Source organism: Lissotriton vulgaris, chromosome 11 (assembly GCF_964263255.1).
Source record: "Lissotriton vulgaris chromosome 11, aLisVul1.2, whole genome shotgun sequence".
Classification (NCBI taxonomy): Eukaryota; Metazoa; Chordata; class Amphibia; order Caudata; family Salamandridae; genus Lissotriton; species Lissotriton vulgaris.
In genome coordinates this window covers 1,107,494,925-1,107,511,869 of record NC_141699.1, presented here as the reverse complement: position 1 = coordinate 1,107,511,869, position 16,945 = coordinate 1,107,494,925, and the positions used below count along the sequence as shown (strand labels likewise).

General features: G+C 42.0%; 1 protein-coding gene across 1 annotated transcript in view; it reads right to left on the bottom strand.

The window, feature by feature from the left end:
* LOC147684249 (putative cation-transporting ATPase 13A4) overlaps positions 1-16,945 on the bottom strand; it is a 276,452-nt gene that overhangs the window by 28,410 nt on the left and 231,097 nt on the right. Inside the window, exon 27 of the mRNA XM_086944649.1 lies at positions 13,039-13,190. Coding sequence (XP_086800775.1) covers positions 13,039-13,190 — 152 coding nt within the window. The remainder of the gene's footprint in view (positions 1-13,038; positions 13,191-16,945) is intronic.

The following is a 16,945-nucleotide window of genomic DNA, read 5'->3' as shown; positions in this document are numbered from 1 at the left end:
TTCCTTCAATGCAAGAGAGCAACAATTCATTACCACATTACGTGGTGTCTGGTATTCCCAGAAGTCTTCAAAGAGGACATCCTCAATGATCTCTAAGGTGGCTTGATGTGGCAGACTGGTGTAAAGGCTCTCCACATCACAGCTAATTAATAGCTGGGTATTGGGATCAAATATAACCTCTTCCAACAGATTCAGAACATCTTTGGTGTCTCTCAGATACGTAGATGTCCTTTGGACCATGGGTCTGAGAAAGGCGTCTGCAAATCTAGAGACCGGCTCTAGGATGGATCCAATGCCGGAGACTATGGGTCGTCCCGGAGGGTTCTGAAGACGTTTGTGGATCTTAGGTAAAGTGTATAGATAGGGGATTTTCGGATCCTTTTGACATAAGAAGTCTCCTTCTTTTTTTGGGATCCAATCGTGTGCTAGCGCCTCCTCTACCATTGTACCAATCTTTATTTGTATAGTTGCTGTGGGGTCAATGTGGAGAACTTCATAGTTCCTTTTATCTTGTAGCAACCTCATGCATTCCTTGTCATAGTTCTCTATGTTCTGTATGACAGTTGCACCGCCTTTGTCGGCAGGCTTGATTATTACTCTTTTGTTGTTGCTAAGGTCTCGTAATGCTTGCCTTTCTTCGTTGGTAGCATTATGGAAGACACGTTTTTCTAGAGGATTGATGTTTTCCAACTCCATCATTACCGCCTTTTCAAATGTTAGTAATTTGACTGGAAGAGTGTTATCCATGGGAGTGAACTTGGATTTAGGTCTTAGATTGGTATCTCCATGGTCTGTTTCGTCATCTTTATCTTTAAAGAAAACCTGCAGCTTTAGGCGTCGCATGAATTCCTGTACCTCTTGGAAAAGATGGAATTTATCCATGCAGGCTGTGGGCAGATATCCCAAGCCTTTTTCCAAGACTCTTTTCTGTGGGGCTGTTAGTTCGATGTCAGAAAGGTTCACAACCTGACTCACTTCGGGTTCCTTGTGGCGCCTGTCATGCTCCTTGTTGATACCCGAGGAGTTTCTTCTACTTCGGTGTTCCAATGAACTGTAGTGCCTCTCCGGTTCCTCCCCTTCGTCCGTCCTTGGCGCACCCCTAAAAAAGGAGTCGAGGGGTCAAAGTATCCATAGTCTTGTTGTTGATATCCCCAGGTAGGGAAAGGTCCCTGTGGATGTTGGAAAGGGGGTGGTCCATATTGTTGTTGTGGCGGGTACATCATGGGAGGATTGAAATTGTTCCATCCTCTCGAGCCTCGAAAATTGGGTCTGCGGAAGTTCCTCCTATTTACCGGATATCTTGGACTTCTATTTCGAATGGAGTTTGAACTATTGGATCCTGAGTTAGATGTCTCATCATCTGTAACATTGTCATTGGTTGATTTATAATCATCCTTGATGTAGGGGTAAATTCTTTCTTTTGTCCATCAGCTGTTGTCTTTTTTCAATTTTTCATATTTGCTCTCTTTGAGAGTGGTCTCAAACTCATTTAGAGATTTATTCATTTCATCTAAGTATTTCTTAATGTCGGCAGGAGATTCATAGCTTTTTATACGTATTTCTATGGTTTGTATCTCCACTTTGAGTTCACTGGCCAATCTACTCGCAGTCTTTATAATGAGGACAATCCAATCTCTGGTACATCGACACGAGATTTTAGACCAGTCGATCTTCAAAGTTTTATCTTGTAAAAAGATGAAAGGTTCATTGCGAACAACAAGGCCAGATGGTGCAGTGTTCACCTTGAGGTATTCGGAAATTAATAAGCCATGGATGGCCGTTTTTATCTGGGTTCTCCTTAGCTCTTCAATTTCATCCCAGTCATTGTTCTTGTTTGAGGGCCCTGCAGTGTTTAGACCCTCAAATGTTCCCAAGGATGCCATCAAGTTGGAAATCTCATCTTCAGTGAAAGCTAGGCCCAAGTCGGCCATTGTTGAAAGCGAAAAAAAGAGGGGTCCCTTTGTCTATCAAGAGCTTGTCGTGTAGTGCAGAATCACTTTTGCGATGGTAGAGAGGGAGAGTTTGTAAATTCTGAGGTAAGCTTCCGCAGCTGCACGCTGCCAGTAATTCCAAACCAAAAAGAGGAGCATAGAGGTACTGATAGGATCACCCTCCTAACAGGACTTACATAACCAAAGAGATTCTATCAAAAAAGTGAGTGAAGTGATGATATTTATTTTACTTTTTAGGTTTATGAAGTGGTACTAGGCTCTCTCTTAGAGTGGAAAGACGAGAGCAAAATGTGCTTGTTAAAATACCCCTCACACACTAAAAAACCGTTAGTGTCATGCTTCATCATAGGGGTCTTCGCGCCCCTATAACGGGACGGGGCGTGCTACGACCAAACGAGATACGCGGGAGCACTTAAGTTGTGACAGAGGCTATGTGTGGGTGTATGGGTATCAGTGAAAGTGTAGGGACCTAACACAAGTGAGTGAGAAAAAAAGTAAAAAAGTTAAAAATTCCCTGGCTTAGTAGAAAAAAGATTATTTTATTTGCTTCTCTAGCTGGGAACATTAAGAAGGGGTTGTGAGGTAGAGCATTAGCTGACTACCTAGTCGACATGTTTCGTAAGCAGTCCCCTACTGCTTACTCATCAGGAACAAATAGCGATCCCTACTTGTAAATACTCAGTTCTATCAAGATATGCCTACTGTCCTACAAACAATTCAGCAAAAATCAGCTCAAAGTTTGTACTTCGGGGCATGAGTTGGCCCAGGTGAAGCAAAAAAACGATACAATGAGTATCGAAAAAATGGACCTGGTGTGGTCTCTGTAAGAGAAAAGGAGAGAAACCAACATATGCATGAATTAGCATCACTATCTGAATGAAAATTGCAAACAGATATTAGTCCACCATACTGGTGGAGAAACCGCCTCGTATCACTGAAAGCGATCATGTTCCTGTATGCAATCAAACAGGTAAGAGTGTTACATCTGTCGAGATCAGCTGTATGTCGCTAGAATCATCTCGCTAGAAATGTATAGTGACCTCAAACTTTGGGTTCCACTATCATCTCATCATACACACCAACAAACATGACTCCATACATTTCCAACAAACCAGCAATTAAAAGGGGAAAGGGAAGCCCTCATTCGCATTATTTACATGAAAAAGAAAGAATGAAAAACGATACGCGTTTCATTCAATTCAATACTCTGTCAATAAAGTCAATACATACTCTTTTCAGTAATTTTCAGAGCCCCATGAGTTTGCAGGCGAGGGGTATCCTGCGCGGTTTAATGTCCGGCAGAGAAAGAATACATTGTTCCTACCCCCGTGCTACTCCGATGATTGCCGGGCTAAAGTGTCCGTTGTTGTTTTAGAGCCCTGCATCCGAACAATTTCTGACATGGCTTAATCTACAAGATGATTTCTTGAGATTCACCAGCATAACCTCCAGAAGTAACTTGGTTTTCCTTGATCTGAATATTTTCCCCAAAGACGGGAGATTGATGACCACGACCCATTTTAAAAGCACCTCAAAGAACTGTCTCTTAATGTACAATAGTTTCCATCCAAAACATCTACGGGACAACCTCCCATACGGCCAATTCCTGCGTTTACGCAGGAACTGTACAGAGATTGATAACTTTAAAACACAATCAGATGATCTCAAAAGGAAACTAAAGGCACAAATGTATCCTGATCGTATTATTAATCAGGCTTATACACGGGCTAAAAATATACTGTGAAAGCCTCCTGGAAACAAAAACACCCAAGGATGAAGAGAAGCGACCAATTTGTGTGATTACGTATAACACCAGCTCCAACTTAGTGACCAAAATTATCAACAAAAATTGGAAAATCCTGAACAGCGGTGGACTGCAAATACCTAAACCTATGTTTGCACACAAAAGAGCAAAAAGTCTGAAAGATGTCTTAGTTCACACAAGACCAAAATCAAACCACAACAGTGTACAAAGAGATCCAAATTTTGTTCAAGGACACTATCCATGCGGAGGGTGCAAGGTCTGTGGTCTAACTAAGAAGAGTAAGAAATTAACCTTTAACAATGGCACCGTCTGGGAACAGAGAAGTTTCAGTAATTGTAATAGTGCCAATGTCGTATACCTGATCACCTGTCCCTGCAAACTTGAATACGTGGGAATGACGAGCAGGGCAGTAAAAATCAGGATAGGGGAACATAAGAGCACTATAAAATGCAGGAAATCAAGTACTAAGCTTACAAACCATTTCCTAGAAAAAAATCACAAACCTGAGGACATTACATGGACTATAATAGAATTGGTCAGCAATGAAAGATTCCTGTTGGAAAAAGAGCAGAGATGGGTGTTTCGCATTCAGTCACATAAAACTGGGCTGAATGACGACATACCCTGGGGCCAGTTAGAATGAACTTTTTTGACTATTTAGAGATCTGACAAATACCATCCCCAAAGAAAACCCCCAAAACACCCCCCCCCCCCTTTGTACTGCATCCGAAGGGTGTGTTGTTATCAATGGATCCCTTTTTGGTCTTTAGATATTTGATAAATACCATCTGTAATTGATTGAAGGATTTCAATTCATGCCCCACAATATACATTGGAATTTAACCCTGCAAATTCTCTTATCATCAGCTATCCTATGACTTCAGAACAATCACGATTCTGTCATTTGTAAAACCCTGATCGAAAGCAATAGACAGCGCAGAAAGACTTCCGCTTTTGCTCTCTGACCGTGCCAATAGGCGGCAGCCATCTTGAGCAGTCAACGCTCTAGTTGCTGCGCAGTAGGCCGCACCCATACGAATGACAATGCGGAAATGCAGGGCTCTTAAACAACAACGGACACTTGAGCCCGGCAATCCTCGGAGTAGCACGGGGGTAGGAACAATGTATTCTTTCTCTGCCGGACATTAAACCGCGCAGAATACCCCTGGCCTGCAAACTCATGGGGCTCTGAAAATTACTGAAAAGAGTATGTATTGACTTTATTGACAGAGTATTGAATTGAATGAAACGCGTATCGTTTTTCATTCTTTCTTTTTCATGTAAATAATGCGAATGAGGGCTTCCCTTTTCCCTTTTAATTGCTGGTTTGTTGGAAATGCATGGAGTCATGTTTGTTGGTGTGTATTATGAGATGATAGTGGAACCCAAAGTTTGAGGTCACTATACATTTCTAGCGAGATGATTCTAGCGACATACAGCTGATCTCGACAGATGTAACACTCTTACCTGTTTGATTGCATACAGGAACATGATCGCTTTCAGTGATACGAGGCGGTTTCTCCACCAGTATGGTGGACTAATATCTGTTTGCAATTTTCATTCAGATAGTGATGCTAATTCTTGCATATGTTGGTTTCTCTCCTTTTCTCTTACAGAGACCACACCAGGTCAATTTTTTTGATACTCATTGTATCGTTTTTTTGCTTCACCTGGGCCAACTAATGCCCCGAAGCACAAACATTGAGCTGATTTTTGCTGAATTGTTTGTAGGACAGTAGGCATATCTTGATAGAACTGAGTATTTACAAGTAGGGATCGCTATTTGGTCCTGATGAGTAAGCAGTAGGGGAATGCTTAAGAAACATGTCGACTAGGTAGTCAGCTAATGCTCTACCTCACAACCCCTTCTTAATGTTCCCAGCTAGAGAAGCAAATAAAATAATTTTTTTCTACTAAGCCAGGGAATTTTTAACTTTTTTACTTTTTTTCTCACTCACTTGTGTTAGGTCCCTACACTTTCACTGATACCCATACACCCACACATAGCCTCTGTCACAACTTAAGTGCTCCCGCGTATCTCGTTTGGTCGTAGCACGCCCCGTCCCGTTATAGGGGCGGGAAGACCCCTATGATGAAGCATGACACTAACGGTTTTTTAGTGTGTGAGGGGTATTTTAACAAGCACATTGTGCTTTCATCTTTCCACTCTAAGAGAGAGCCTAGTACCACTTCATAAACCTAAAAATTAAAATAAATATCATGACTTCACTCACTTTTTTTGATAGAATCTCATTGGTTATGTAAGTCCTGTTAGGAGGGTGATCCTATCAGTACCTCTATGCTCCTCTTTTTGGTTTGAAATATGCACTCAGCCCTAGCTACTGGCACCAATGCAAAAAGTGTGCTAAAATATTCTTTCACTTCCACTAATATGCCTTAAAAATGCATTTTAACTCGTACCTCATTTGCATTTAAATTGTGCACTCTGGTTTGTCTTCAATGTTTTGTGCTAGACGCAGGCCTCACTGTCCCGGGATATTCAACGCCAGGATATCCCTCTGCAGATGTGTTGTGTGCATTATAGATCCCCAATACAAATCAAAATACTCTTCAGAAGCATAACTTAATTTCCATCCTTGGCAGACTTAAGCCATACCTCATTATCTAACTCACAGTCTTTGGGCCTCATTTACAATCTTTTGACAGAGAGCAGCACCGCAAGCCTTCATGATGCGCTGTCCTGCGTCAAAAGAAAAGGGCGGGCATGCACAGTATCCACCAGTTACGGTGCATTCCTGACATTCCCCCTGCGCTGGCACACAAATGGTCGCAATGAGCCAACGCAGGCACCCTTGCACCATGGTGCAAGGGTGCCTGTGTTGCAGGGTTAATTGTTATTGTTCTGAAAGGAGCACCTTCCTGCACAAACACAATCAATGGAGACAATTTCCTCTTTCTAAGTGTGTTGTAGATTGCAGCACCCATAGAAAGAGAAAAAAACAAGGAGAAATATTGTTATTTCTCTTTGTTGCGCCTCCCCTATGCCTTCCCTGGGGAGGCGTAGGCTTTCGACATATTTCCAGGTTTACGAAATCTCGTAAATCTAACAATGTGTCCAATATGATAGGTGTTATGTAGAAATACCCACCATAATGGCCATTGCACACCGCTCTATTGCAGGGCGAGGCAACGCAGGAACTTGCGCTGCGTTGCCTCAGTCCAGGCCATGAAAAGCCACGCAGTGTGGCTTTGGGTGGCCTACAGATATGGCCCTGCAGTGTGCGCCACTGGCCCATCACTAAAAGTGACGTTCTGGTGGGACAGGGGCCTTTTAAACGAGGTCCCCTGTTTTGAAACATTTCAAGGACACACAGATTGGTTCTTATCAGGAAGAACTGCTCTGCACCAGAGAGATGTAAACTTGTGTCAGATTTGATCAATTGTTGTACTTCGATTTACTACAATGAACCTATAAGATGCACATACATATTAGAATACATGATTGAATGATTGCTTGTCTGGAGAGGCCTTAGTCTGTGCTACTGTGCCGTTTTTGTCATTAAAAAGAGTTTAGACTTTTACTAGCTTCCTGATTATTTTCTATTTTATCTCAGGACACATTCACAGTTGCACTCAGACAGCAGAAACACAGGTGCCCTTGCACTCAGATGACATAGGCACTGTTGTCCTATGCACAAGACAAGGATGGGTTTAAGTGCACACACAGGCGCCCATACACACAGGCAACACATGGCCAAGAGAACTGTCACTGAATGTTGGTGTCACAGGTGCCCCAGCAAAAACTGTAACATTGGGAGCAAAATGGTTCCCCTACTGCTGTGCGAGTTCTGTTTTTGTTGAAAAAAGGAAATGTAATTCCAGCTTGGAAAATAGAATACAATGTTTAATGTACACTTCTATCCACATTTGTAATAGGAATGACTTCCTTGAAAAATAAAACATGTTTCTTCTTAACTTTAATTTCTATTTAATGTGCTTTTTGCCCTGAAGAAGCCCAAGAGGACGAAACACATTGGCTACGGTCTTTTAATCGTGTTGCAAAAGAAGTTGCAAATAAAGAATTTGATGGAAACATCTCAGCTGAATTGCCATTACTTTGAGGAAATGTGTCATTTTTAGCGAATATCAACGGATACTAAGAGTGCTGGGCCGCTGTGTGTAACTCTATCAGAAGAGTTTACGTGTCCATCTGGTGTTTTGAGTTGGCGTGGGCAAAATTAAAATTTTGCTTGCATAATTCATGTAATTTCAGGAGTTTTGCATTCAGCATTTTATGCAAAGTTCTTAAAGATATACCGTTCAGCCACTTTTGGTAATATGCCCCTTTTGCTCTAATAAATAACCACAAATGCACAGGAACAACATTACATGAGCGGCTGCAGTTTGCGTTAATTTTGTTTTTTTGCAAATTATTAGTGCAAAATGCTTACTTGTGAGGATGGATTTTGATCTAAAACATAGTGCAAAATGACAGGTTTCATAGACTTTTGCTGAATTTTCACATAAATGATCAAAAGCAAATTGAGTTAATTTGGCAAGCCCCTAGATTTGATTTATATTTTTTGCGATTAGCGTCACTGCCAGATGATCTTTGAGAGTCTGACGAACTATAATTATTTCTGCTGCATCGTCGAGAAGCACCAATACCCAAGTCAAGAGCATGCACATTTTCTGAGGCATTTTTCTTATTTTGAAGTCCAGCCACATTCATTTTTCTTAAAATAAGCTTTTGAGTCTAAATCCTAATCTTTTTTCCTCAAAGCTAACCTCAGCTAGCTCTCTTTAAATTTTCTGCATGGATCCTTTTTGTGATACTTAGTCTGTTTGCTCCTTTCTGTTCTCTTACTCTCCCCAGAATCCTGCAAAGAACAGAAATAATGCTGATACTGGTCTGGTCTTTTAATTCATCATGTCCCTCAAATTAAAGCCACCCTAGTTGGAGTCCTGCTGTGCTGGAGATTCAGACCTGGTTTTTGGTTTAACTTTCTACTATTTTTCTTTGTTTCCGGTGCCGTCTTTTCTTTACCGGAAGCTTCAGACTTGTTTTTTGTTTTGAATTGCAGTTTTGTGGCTCCAGAATCCCAAGTATCCTGGCCGAAGAGTTATGTATTTCCGAAATCATTTTAGAAATCCCCAATTCTGTGATCCTGAAGAGTAACAACAGCCAAACATTGGCACACTGCCAAGACTGCAGCTTCAGCTTGAATAACTAACTGTCAGAGAGACCCTTTCAAAATGATCTATCAATTTTATCTTCAAATCAACAGCCTGTGCAGCTGCATGCTTATTTTGTTTTTGTTTTAACAGCAAAAATAGCACCGACAAAGAGGGTGTTATCTCAATGCCTTAAATTGTTTGTACCCCCAGATACCATGCACATTTCTGATTATTTTGTAAAGGGCAAAACTTACATTGAATATTCTCAAATGGAAGAATTAACATATTATTCTTGTTGCACTTTCGCTTAATTTTCGGAGACATTTTAGATCATGTGACTACATACATATGAATGAATAACCTCTAAGTTATCAGAAAATAATGCATCAAATTTCATAAGATATGCACGCACAACATAAAACGCAGTGGGGTAACTATTGTAAATAAGATAGTCCTTAGAGACCAGATGATGAGTAGATATATTCTTAGATTTATTGATAAGTAAATGACATCAATATCCTTTGAAGATGGTAAGTCCAAGTATTGCCCCACCAGGAGCAGCCTCTGTCCTGCTCAGCCTGCACACTCCAACTGACACTCCACAGCTCACCAAGCACACAACATTCTACGACATCATCATACATCCAACATTCTAGACATCTTCAGGCACACCAACACTCAAACTGGCTGAGCAGTAGGGAAAGGAACCATAGGCAAGGGAAATGCAGCAATAGATTATAACACACCCCCCTCCCTAAGGAAACTAAACACATTAAATGATAATAAAATATGCATGAAAATACATTAAGCAAATGAATCAAGTACATATAACAATGAAAATGCAAGACAATTCAAATGCCAATGAAATCACACACCTCGAGTCAAAATAAATGGGTTCCCGGAAAGCATTAAAGATAGACAGTATAATAATCAATCCAACATAACAAAAGTAAAACCAGAAAACCACAAAGAGACTCATAACCAGGTAAAGCCCAAAACTGCTTCAACCCAAAAAATAAAATAAGTAAGAAGCAGAGAAAATCCACAAGAAAATGTAAACTGCAACACAATCTTATCCAGGACTGTACTTAAAGAAAGTACAGGAAAAAACCATTCACCCACAAACCAAACAGTGAGCGTACACGCAGAGAACTTCACGTGGAAGTATTAACTCTACGCAGACCAAACCACAATAATCAATAGGAAAACCATTCACCCACAACAAACAGTGAGCGTACACGCAGAAAACTTCATGTGGAAGTACTTACTCTACGCAGACCAAACCACAATAACCAATAGGAAAACCATTCACCCACAACAAACAGTGAGTGTACACGTAGAGGACCTCAAATGAAGGTGTATACCCTACGCAGACCCAAACCACAATAACCAATCAGGAAAACCATTCACCCACAACAAACAGTGAGTGTAAACATAGAGAACTTCAGGTGAAAGTGTAATCTCATACGCAGGCCCAAGCACAAAACATTCTTCCACCCAAACTAAAAGTGAAGTAGATTGGTAAACTAAAAGTACTTGAATGACTTTAAAGTAACACAGAAAATGTGAAACCATAACCACAAATAAGTGGTTGATAAACCAAAGAACACAGGAAAAACCAAAGATGAACACTACACCTCAAACTCAGGGCAATCCGAAAACCAAAGTTGAGCACTACACCCCAAACTCAGGGCAACCCACAAAGGAAAACCACGCCAAACCAAGTACACACCAAACCAAATATGCAAGCAAAGACAATAAACACAACACACACTCTCCTCCTCTCTTCCATATAAATTCAAAAAACAAACAGAAAGAACCTGCAACAACTGCAACATGCCCACTATACAATACTGTAAACACCTTGTTGTAAATAGGACAAATCACAGTAACATAACAAATTAAAACAAAAAACGTGGTCACCGTAGTCTACGATCGGTGAGCAATTTCTCACCCGAAATCCTTGTTCTCTCTCACCCGAAGTCCATGTAGTACAGGTTAAATCCAGTGGTTCCACGCAATTGCACCAGCAGTACCACAGTCCAAGTCTTGACAGCAACATTCAAATAAAACTTTGCTTTAGAGTGACTACCAATGACCTTGCCAAGCGAGGGTGTCCTTACCCAACATTTCCCAGCATAAAGTTTTCAACACATCTCTTCCTAAAAATAAAGTCAGCCCTGGTGGACGATCTCACACCCGGATTCCTATCGACATTTCCACTTAGAAGTGACAAAAGCAAAAATACAGTGCAGATCGAAGGCATAAAATGCTCAAAAACCGAGTTGTCACAAACTGTGAAATGGACAAACAAGTTCCATATATTATCAGGCGCTTGTCGCTGACAAAGCTTTCCAAACGGCATGTCACCGAAACAAACGAGAGACCGGCAGGTAAAGCATTGCCGTGGTGACTGAAGCGAAAACAACATGGCCGCCACGTTAAGCGTAGCCACGTAAACAGCGTGAGAATCAAACTCAGGATAACCATAGACGTCACAAGGGTCACAGGAGACCTTCACAAGCACCACGATGGGTTCCATTGACGTCATCAATCGGACACTAGCAGGTGAACTGGAAAGAGCTCTGCAGACCAACCGTCACAACCGTCCCAAGTGCAGCATACGGTGAGTTGACGGACATCGCAATTGCTAAGAAATGTAAAAAACTGATTGTCACAGCCAAAACACGCTGCGAGAGCGCAGACCCAATCCCTCCACCGGCAGATAAGAGCTGTGCTCCTCAATAGTGTCTGCTCACACTAACAGCAAAGTCCCTCTCTGTGTCCCATTGCGATGTTAAACAGTGCGCAGAGACCGATTTCCCCACAGGCAGATAAAGGGTGTGCCTCCACTAGTCCACAGCTGAAGTCCGATGCACTCTCATGTAAATTCCCTCAGGCTAAAGTCACAACACACGAGGGCTACATCAAACAGCTGCAAATTATCTGCGCAGACGTCACGAAGGTGAAACGCTTTGGCAATAGGGTGTCCAAATAGCCACAGATAATGGAAAAGTCAGTAACAGCATCCAATTTCCAGCGAATCACACACGGGTAAGACCCTTAATTCAGATGACAATTGAAAACCAAACAAACTTCAAACGCTCTGGTCTGCAGGCTGTCCTGTTGACTAAGGACACTGGTGGGGCTTACCAGAGCGTAGTTCCTTGAAATCTTCTTCTTTGAAGGTGTAGTTCATAAGTTTCCTCAATTAATCAAGTCCTTAGTTGTGGGTAATCCAGGGTAATCCTTCACCAACACATAGTTCTTTTTAACTCGTCGCCAGTATTGTAAATAAGATAGTCCTTAGAGACCAGATGATGTGTAGATATATTCTTAGATTTATTGATAAGTAAATGACATCAATATCCTTGGAAGATGGTAAGTCCAAGTATTGCCCCACCAGGAGCAGCCTCTGTGCTGCTCAGCCTGCACACTCCAACTGACACTCCACAGCTCACCAAGCACCCAACATTCTACGACATCATCATACATCCAACATTCTAGACATCTTCAGGCACACCAACAATCAAACTGGCTGAGCAGTAGGGAAAGGGACCATAGGCAAGGGAAATGCAGCAATAGATTATAACAGTAACCATAAGTAGAAAATCAGAATATTACTTTATTTTGGGTTGTAGCTCCCACCTAGCGGTACCCTGGGTTTCTCCAGGGTGGTAGCTACCAGGTAGCAGTCCCCTGGATTTCCACTGGGTGGTAGCTCCTACCTAGCAGTCCCCTGGATTTCCACTGGGTGGTAGCTCCCACGTAGCAGTCCCCTGGATTTCCACTGGGTGGTAGCTCCCACATAGCAGTCCCCTGGATTTCCATTGGGTGGTAGCTCCCACGTAGCAGTCCCCTGGATTTCCACTGGGTGGTAGCTCCCACGTAGCAGTCCCCTGGATTTCCACTGGGTGGTTGCTCCCACCCAATGGACAGTGAACCCCTGTATCTCAGGAGTCAGCAGAGAATCATAGGTCACAGCCTGTCCACAAGCACACACACGTGTCATGCTTCTTTGCAACTATGCATGAAATAGCGTACAAATCCGGAACAGACATAGTAAACTATGAGACTCCTGCAGTGCTCTCCCCCCTCAAAGAGCTGTCGGCAATCACTGTCATGGAGCCCTTGTGCATGCATTTGAAAACAACTCATACATTACTGAAAATGTGCACTTACAATTTGTATACAGAGGTTTTCTGAAGGGCTTCCCTTTGGCGAACACAAACGCTGCAATGATCAGGGTTCCCTCATACAGCGGAAATATGGTGGTGCCTTCAAAGGTGCGATAATCTGACCTGGTTATGTTCAGGTTTCCAGTTAGACAAGCACTGTACAGAAATAAAAAAATAAGATTATTCCATTTCTGATCAGATGTATGAAGCTAAGTTTGTACCTGGGAAACAAGAAGAGGCTAGAAAAAATGCTCACCATGCTATTGTTTTTGCAAGATAAAATGAACATAGATTACAAGGACGTGATTCACTTAAAAGCAGTGAAGTGAAGTACTTGTGGTGAAAAGGGCATATATCGATAAGAGCCTGTACCTAATGAAGCATTCCCTGAAAAGGGTATATATGGCAACAGCGGAAAATACTAATAGGACCATATACTGAATGGAGCATATACCGAAAGAGGCATATAGGTAAGGCGGCATATACTGATAAGAGCATGTACCGAAAGAGACATAGAGCATAAAGGAATTATACAGCTAGGAGCATATACCGAAAGAGGCATATAGCAGAAAGGGAATATACTGATAGGAGCATATAGTGAAAGAGGCATATTACTATAGGAGCATATACTGATAGGAGCATATACCGAAAGAGGCATATAGCAGAAAGGTAATATACAGCTAGGAGCATATACTGAATGAGGCAGAAAGGGAATATGCTGATAGGAGCATATACCGTAAGAGGCATATAGCAAAAGTTGCAACCCGGTTGTATGACACAGCAGGTTTGGAGAAGCAGCACAGACTCCCTGTGCCTGAGTGGAGCATCAAACCTGCCCACTCAGGCCAATCCCCACACTTCTCTCATAGCATGAGGCAGCACAGTGATTGCACAGAGAGTCTTTGTTGTCCCAGTGTCTGCTGGGACCAAGAAGAACACCGAAGCGTGACACAGGGGGTGGCAGGCAGCTTCAGGTAAGTCATCCCCTCGCACCCCCTCCATCTCCCCCACCACTCTTTTTATGTGCTGGCCACCACTGAGTAGTAACAAAATGGATGACTTTTTATGGAGAAAAGACTGAAGTCATGGTAGATGGTAATGACTTAAATTGCTGGACTCCGGATTGCTGGCCAGATTCTCTAGGTCTTCATCCCTAACACTAAATGCGCTGTGGAAAATCTAGGAATGTGGCTGGACAACTCGCTCATATTTGAGACCCAAGAAAAGAACCCTGCAGCTTGCTGCTTTGGTTTATTAATATCACTAAGAAAGATTCTAGGAATTCTATCAAATTCCAGCAAAGGACCATTGTCCAGACTTTAGTATGCACCTGCCCGACCTACGGGAATGCACTATCCTTGGAATGTCCACTAAATGTATTAAGCAGATTAAGGTTTCTCATAATGCAGCAGTACATCTTTTATTGAAACTACGTAAGTTGCAACCTGTTTTAGGATCTCTGGTCCCACATCAAAGGCTTCCTATGAAATCAGATCCAATTTAAAGCTCTATGTGTTGCTATCAAACCTATATTACAATGGGTCTTATTATTTTACATCCTCTGATATGACCTTACAGCCCAATAAGATCTCTGAGATCCTCCACTTCTGACCTATCCGCAATCCTAAAAGTGCTGAAAAGCAGGAGTGGAGTTTGATCCTTTTCCTTCCTGTTTTCCAAACTATGGAATTCTTTGCCTATGACTCTACGGATGGCTGAAGGTGACCTCAGATTCAATCACCATCTTAGGACTTGGCTTTTTGTGTAACTTGGTAATGAGTAGTCTGTGTTTTACTATCCAGTCTGGGAGGCCCGATTCGGGGGAGCCATGGATTTTATAAGTCCTGTATAATATAGGGTAATGGAGGAGGGGTTTATGTGGAATGGGTGGTACAGTGCACGTGTCTTTCACAGTTTCCTGATAGTCAGGAGTGTGGGTGAAAGTCCCCATTAGAAAGAAAGTAGTTGTTAAGGGAGGGACAAAAGGAGGAGAAATCTTGTTTTCTTAGTTGTTATTCTTGGGCGGTCCTCTTGCTTCCATATAAGAGATCCTTGCTGCTGTACCCCTAAACCATTTGTTTGTCTGAACCTTCATTTTTTCTTCTCTTTAAAGAAGGTTGGATAATTCAAAGAGCAGATATAAAAGGTAAAGCGGCTTCGAGCACTGATACTAGTAAGCATGTTAACCTGATTGATTTAAAAACAACATTTAACAGCAAATGGTTGGTAGCATTCTTTCTTCTCTTGTCATGAACTTTTTAAAATTATTTGTCTGCTGTAATATTCAACAAGATTTTTCCATTTCATTGAGCTTTCTCAAAGCAATGATGATATTGTTTTTGAAGATAAGCCGATTACTTTGTCTAAACACATGTTTCGCTCTGACAGGTTACTTGTTGACCTTTCTCAGGGCAATAATTATATTGTTTGTCAAGAGAATGGGATTACTCTGTCTAAACTTGTGTTTCACTCTGACAAATAGCACGGCCAAGCTTTCTGAAGGCAATAATGATATTCTTTGCAAAGTAGACACACTCATTCGCTTATTAGGTTAACAGAGACTGCTACCAAAAGGGATCACAAAAATTGTAACTCCACAAGAAATTACTCTGATAATATAGTCATAAAACCAAATGAATACATCTTAGGAATTCAGATGATCAGTGCTTTGGAATAGCTCATTAGCGCTTTCTCCAGCAAAAGGGCACTCATCTAGAGAATACACTGCTATGCCATAACAATGGTGGTTGATGCCATACAAAGGCAACATAACCTCACATCACCCACATTTGTGGCATTGTGGTGGGAATCTCTTGCATACATGTGTATGTCTATCTCCCTTGATAAATGATGACATTTTGCACGTGTAGTTGCCAGCCAGCCCTGTCTTCGGGTGGACATATCTGACACAAAAAGCAACCCTCTTTTATTAGGTGGCCACTCCCAGAGACTGGTTGATAGCCATGTCTGCTTGAGATAACCCAGAGCATTGGTGGCCATTCCAGCCTTGAGGTGAGCTGGAAGCCCCTGTTTCACAAGGTAGTCATGCATGACACCTAGTGGCAACCCTGGCACTTGGTAAACATCCATGTCTTGCATGGCTCCAGTTGGAAATTGCATGCATCTGCTGCCCGCGCCACCTCTTGTTGGCAACAAAGATTAGAGTGGACACCCTTTACATCTGGGGCTCATCTCTCTTCCATAGTAGAATCTGCAGGTATTACGTAAAAAAGCACTATGTGTGCCATCCTAATCCATATATCCAGCCATCCTTCACTGGCATCTGTGCCCATCCATCATGAGTTCATGATTTGTGGTCCTGTAAAGCAGAATCTGTACATGTAATGCACATCTGAGTACTGAAAATAAGCTGTCATTTTTCCGGGTCTCTGCTCCTCCCACCTCCTCAGTCAAAGATGTGGAGAGAGGGTGGTGAGAGTGAGCTTGTCAGGGCGCAGGGATAACAGAGGGAGATGCTAGGGCACATGCTTATAATGCCCTGCCTGCTGGTCAAAGGCTGGGGGATCTTTCTGTTATCACCCTCCTTTTGGGGGAGGGAGGTGGCTGTTGGTGGCTGGAAGGCAGATGCTTCCCACAAGTGTACATGCACTTCTATAAACAGATGATCCTTCTAGAATCAGATAGACAGTGTGAAGGTCATCAAATTACTGGACACAATATAAAGCATGCTACGTCCCACAACTAGATTTTGGGTTATGATATTTTAACTCTCTTTCTACGTTTAGAAGGGCTATTCAAATATCCATGATGCTTCAACAGTATGAAGCCAGTTACTAACATCTTTAAAACAATAGGCTTCAAGAGGATTCTTATGTTATGGTTGTACAGTTGTGAGTTAACAGATTGCTCAATTTTGTTAATGATAAAATCCAATCAGAGACAGTGTTATG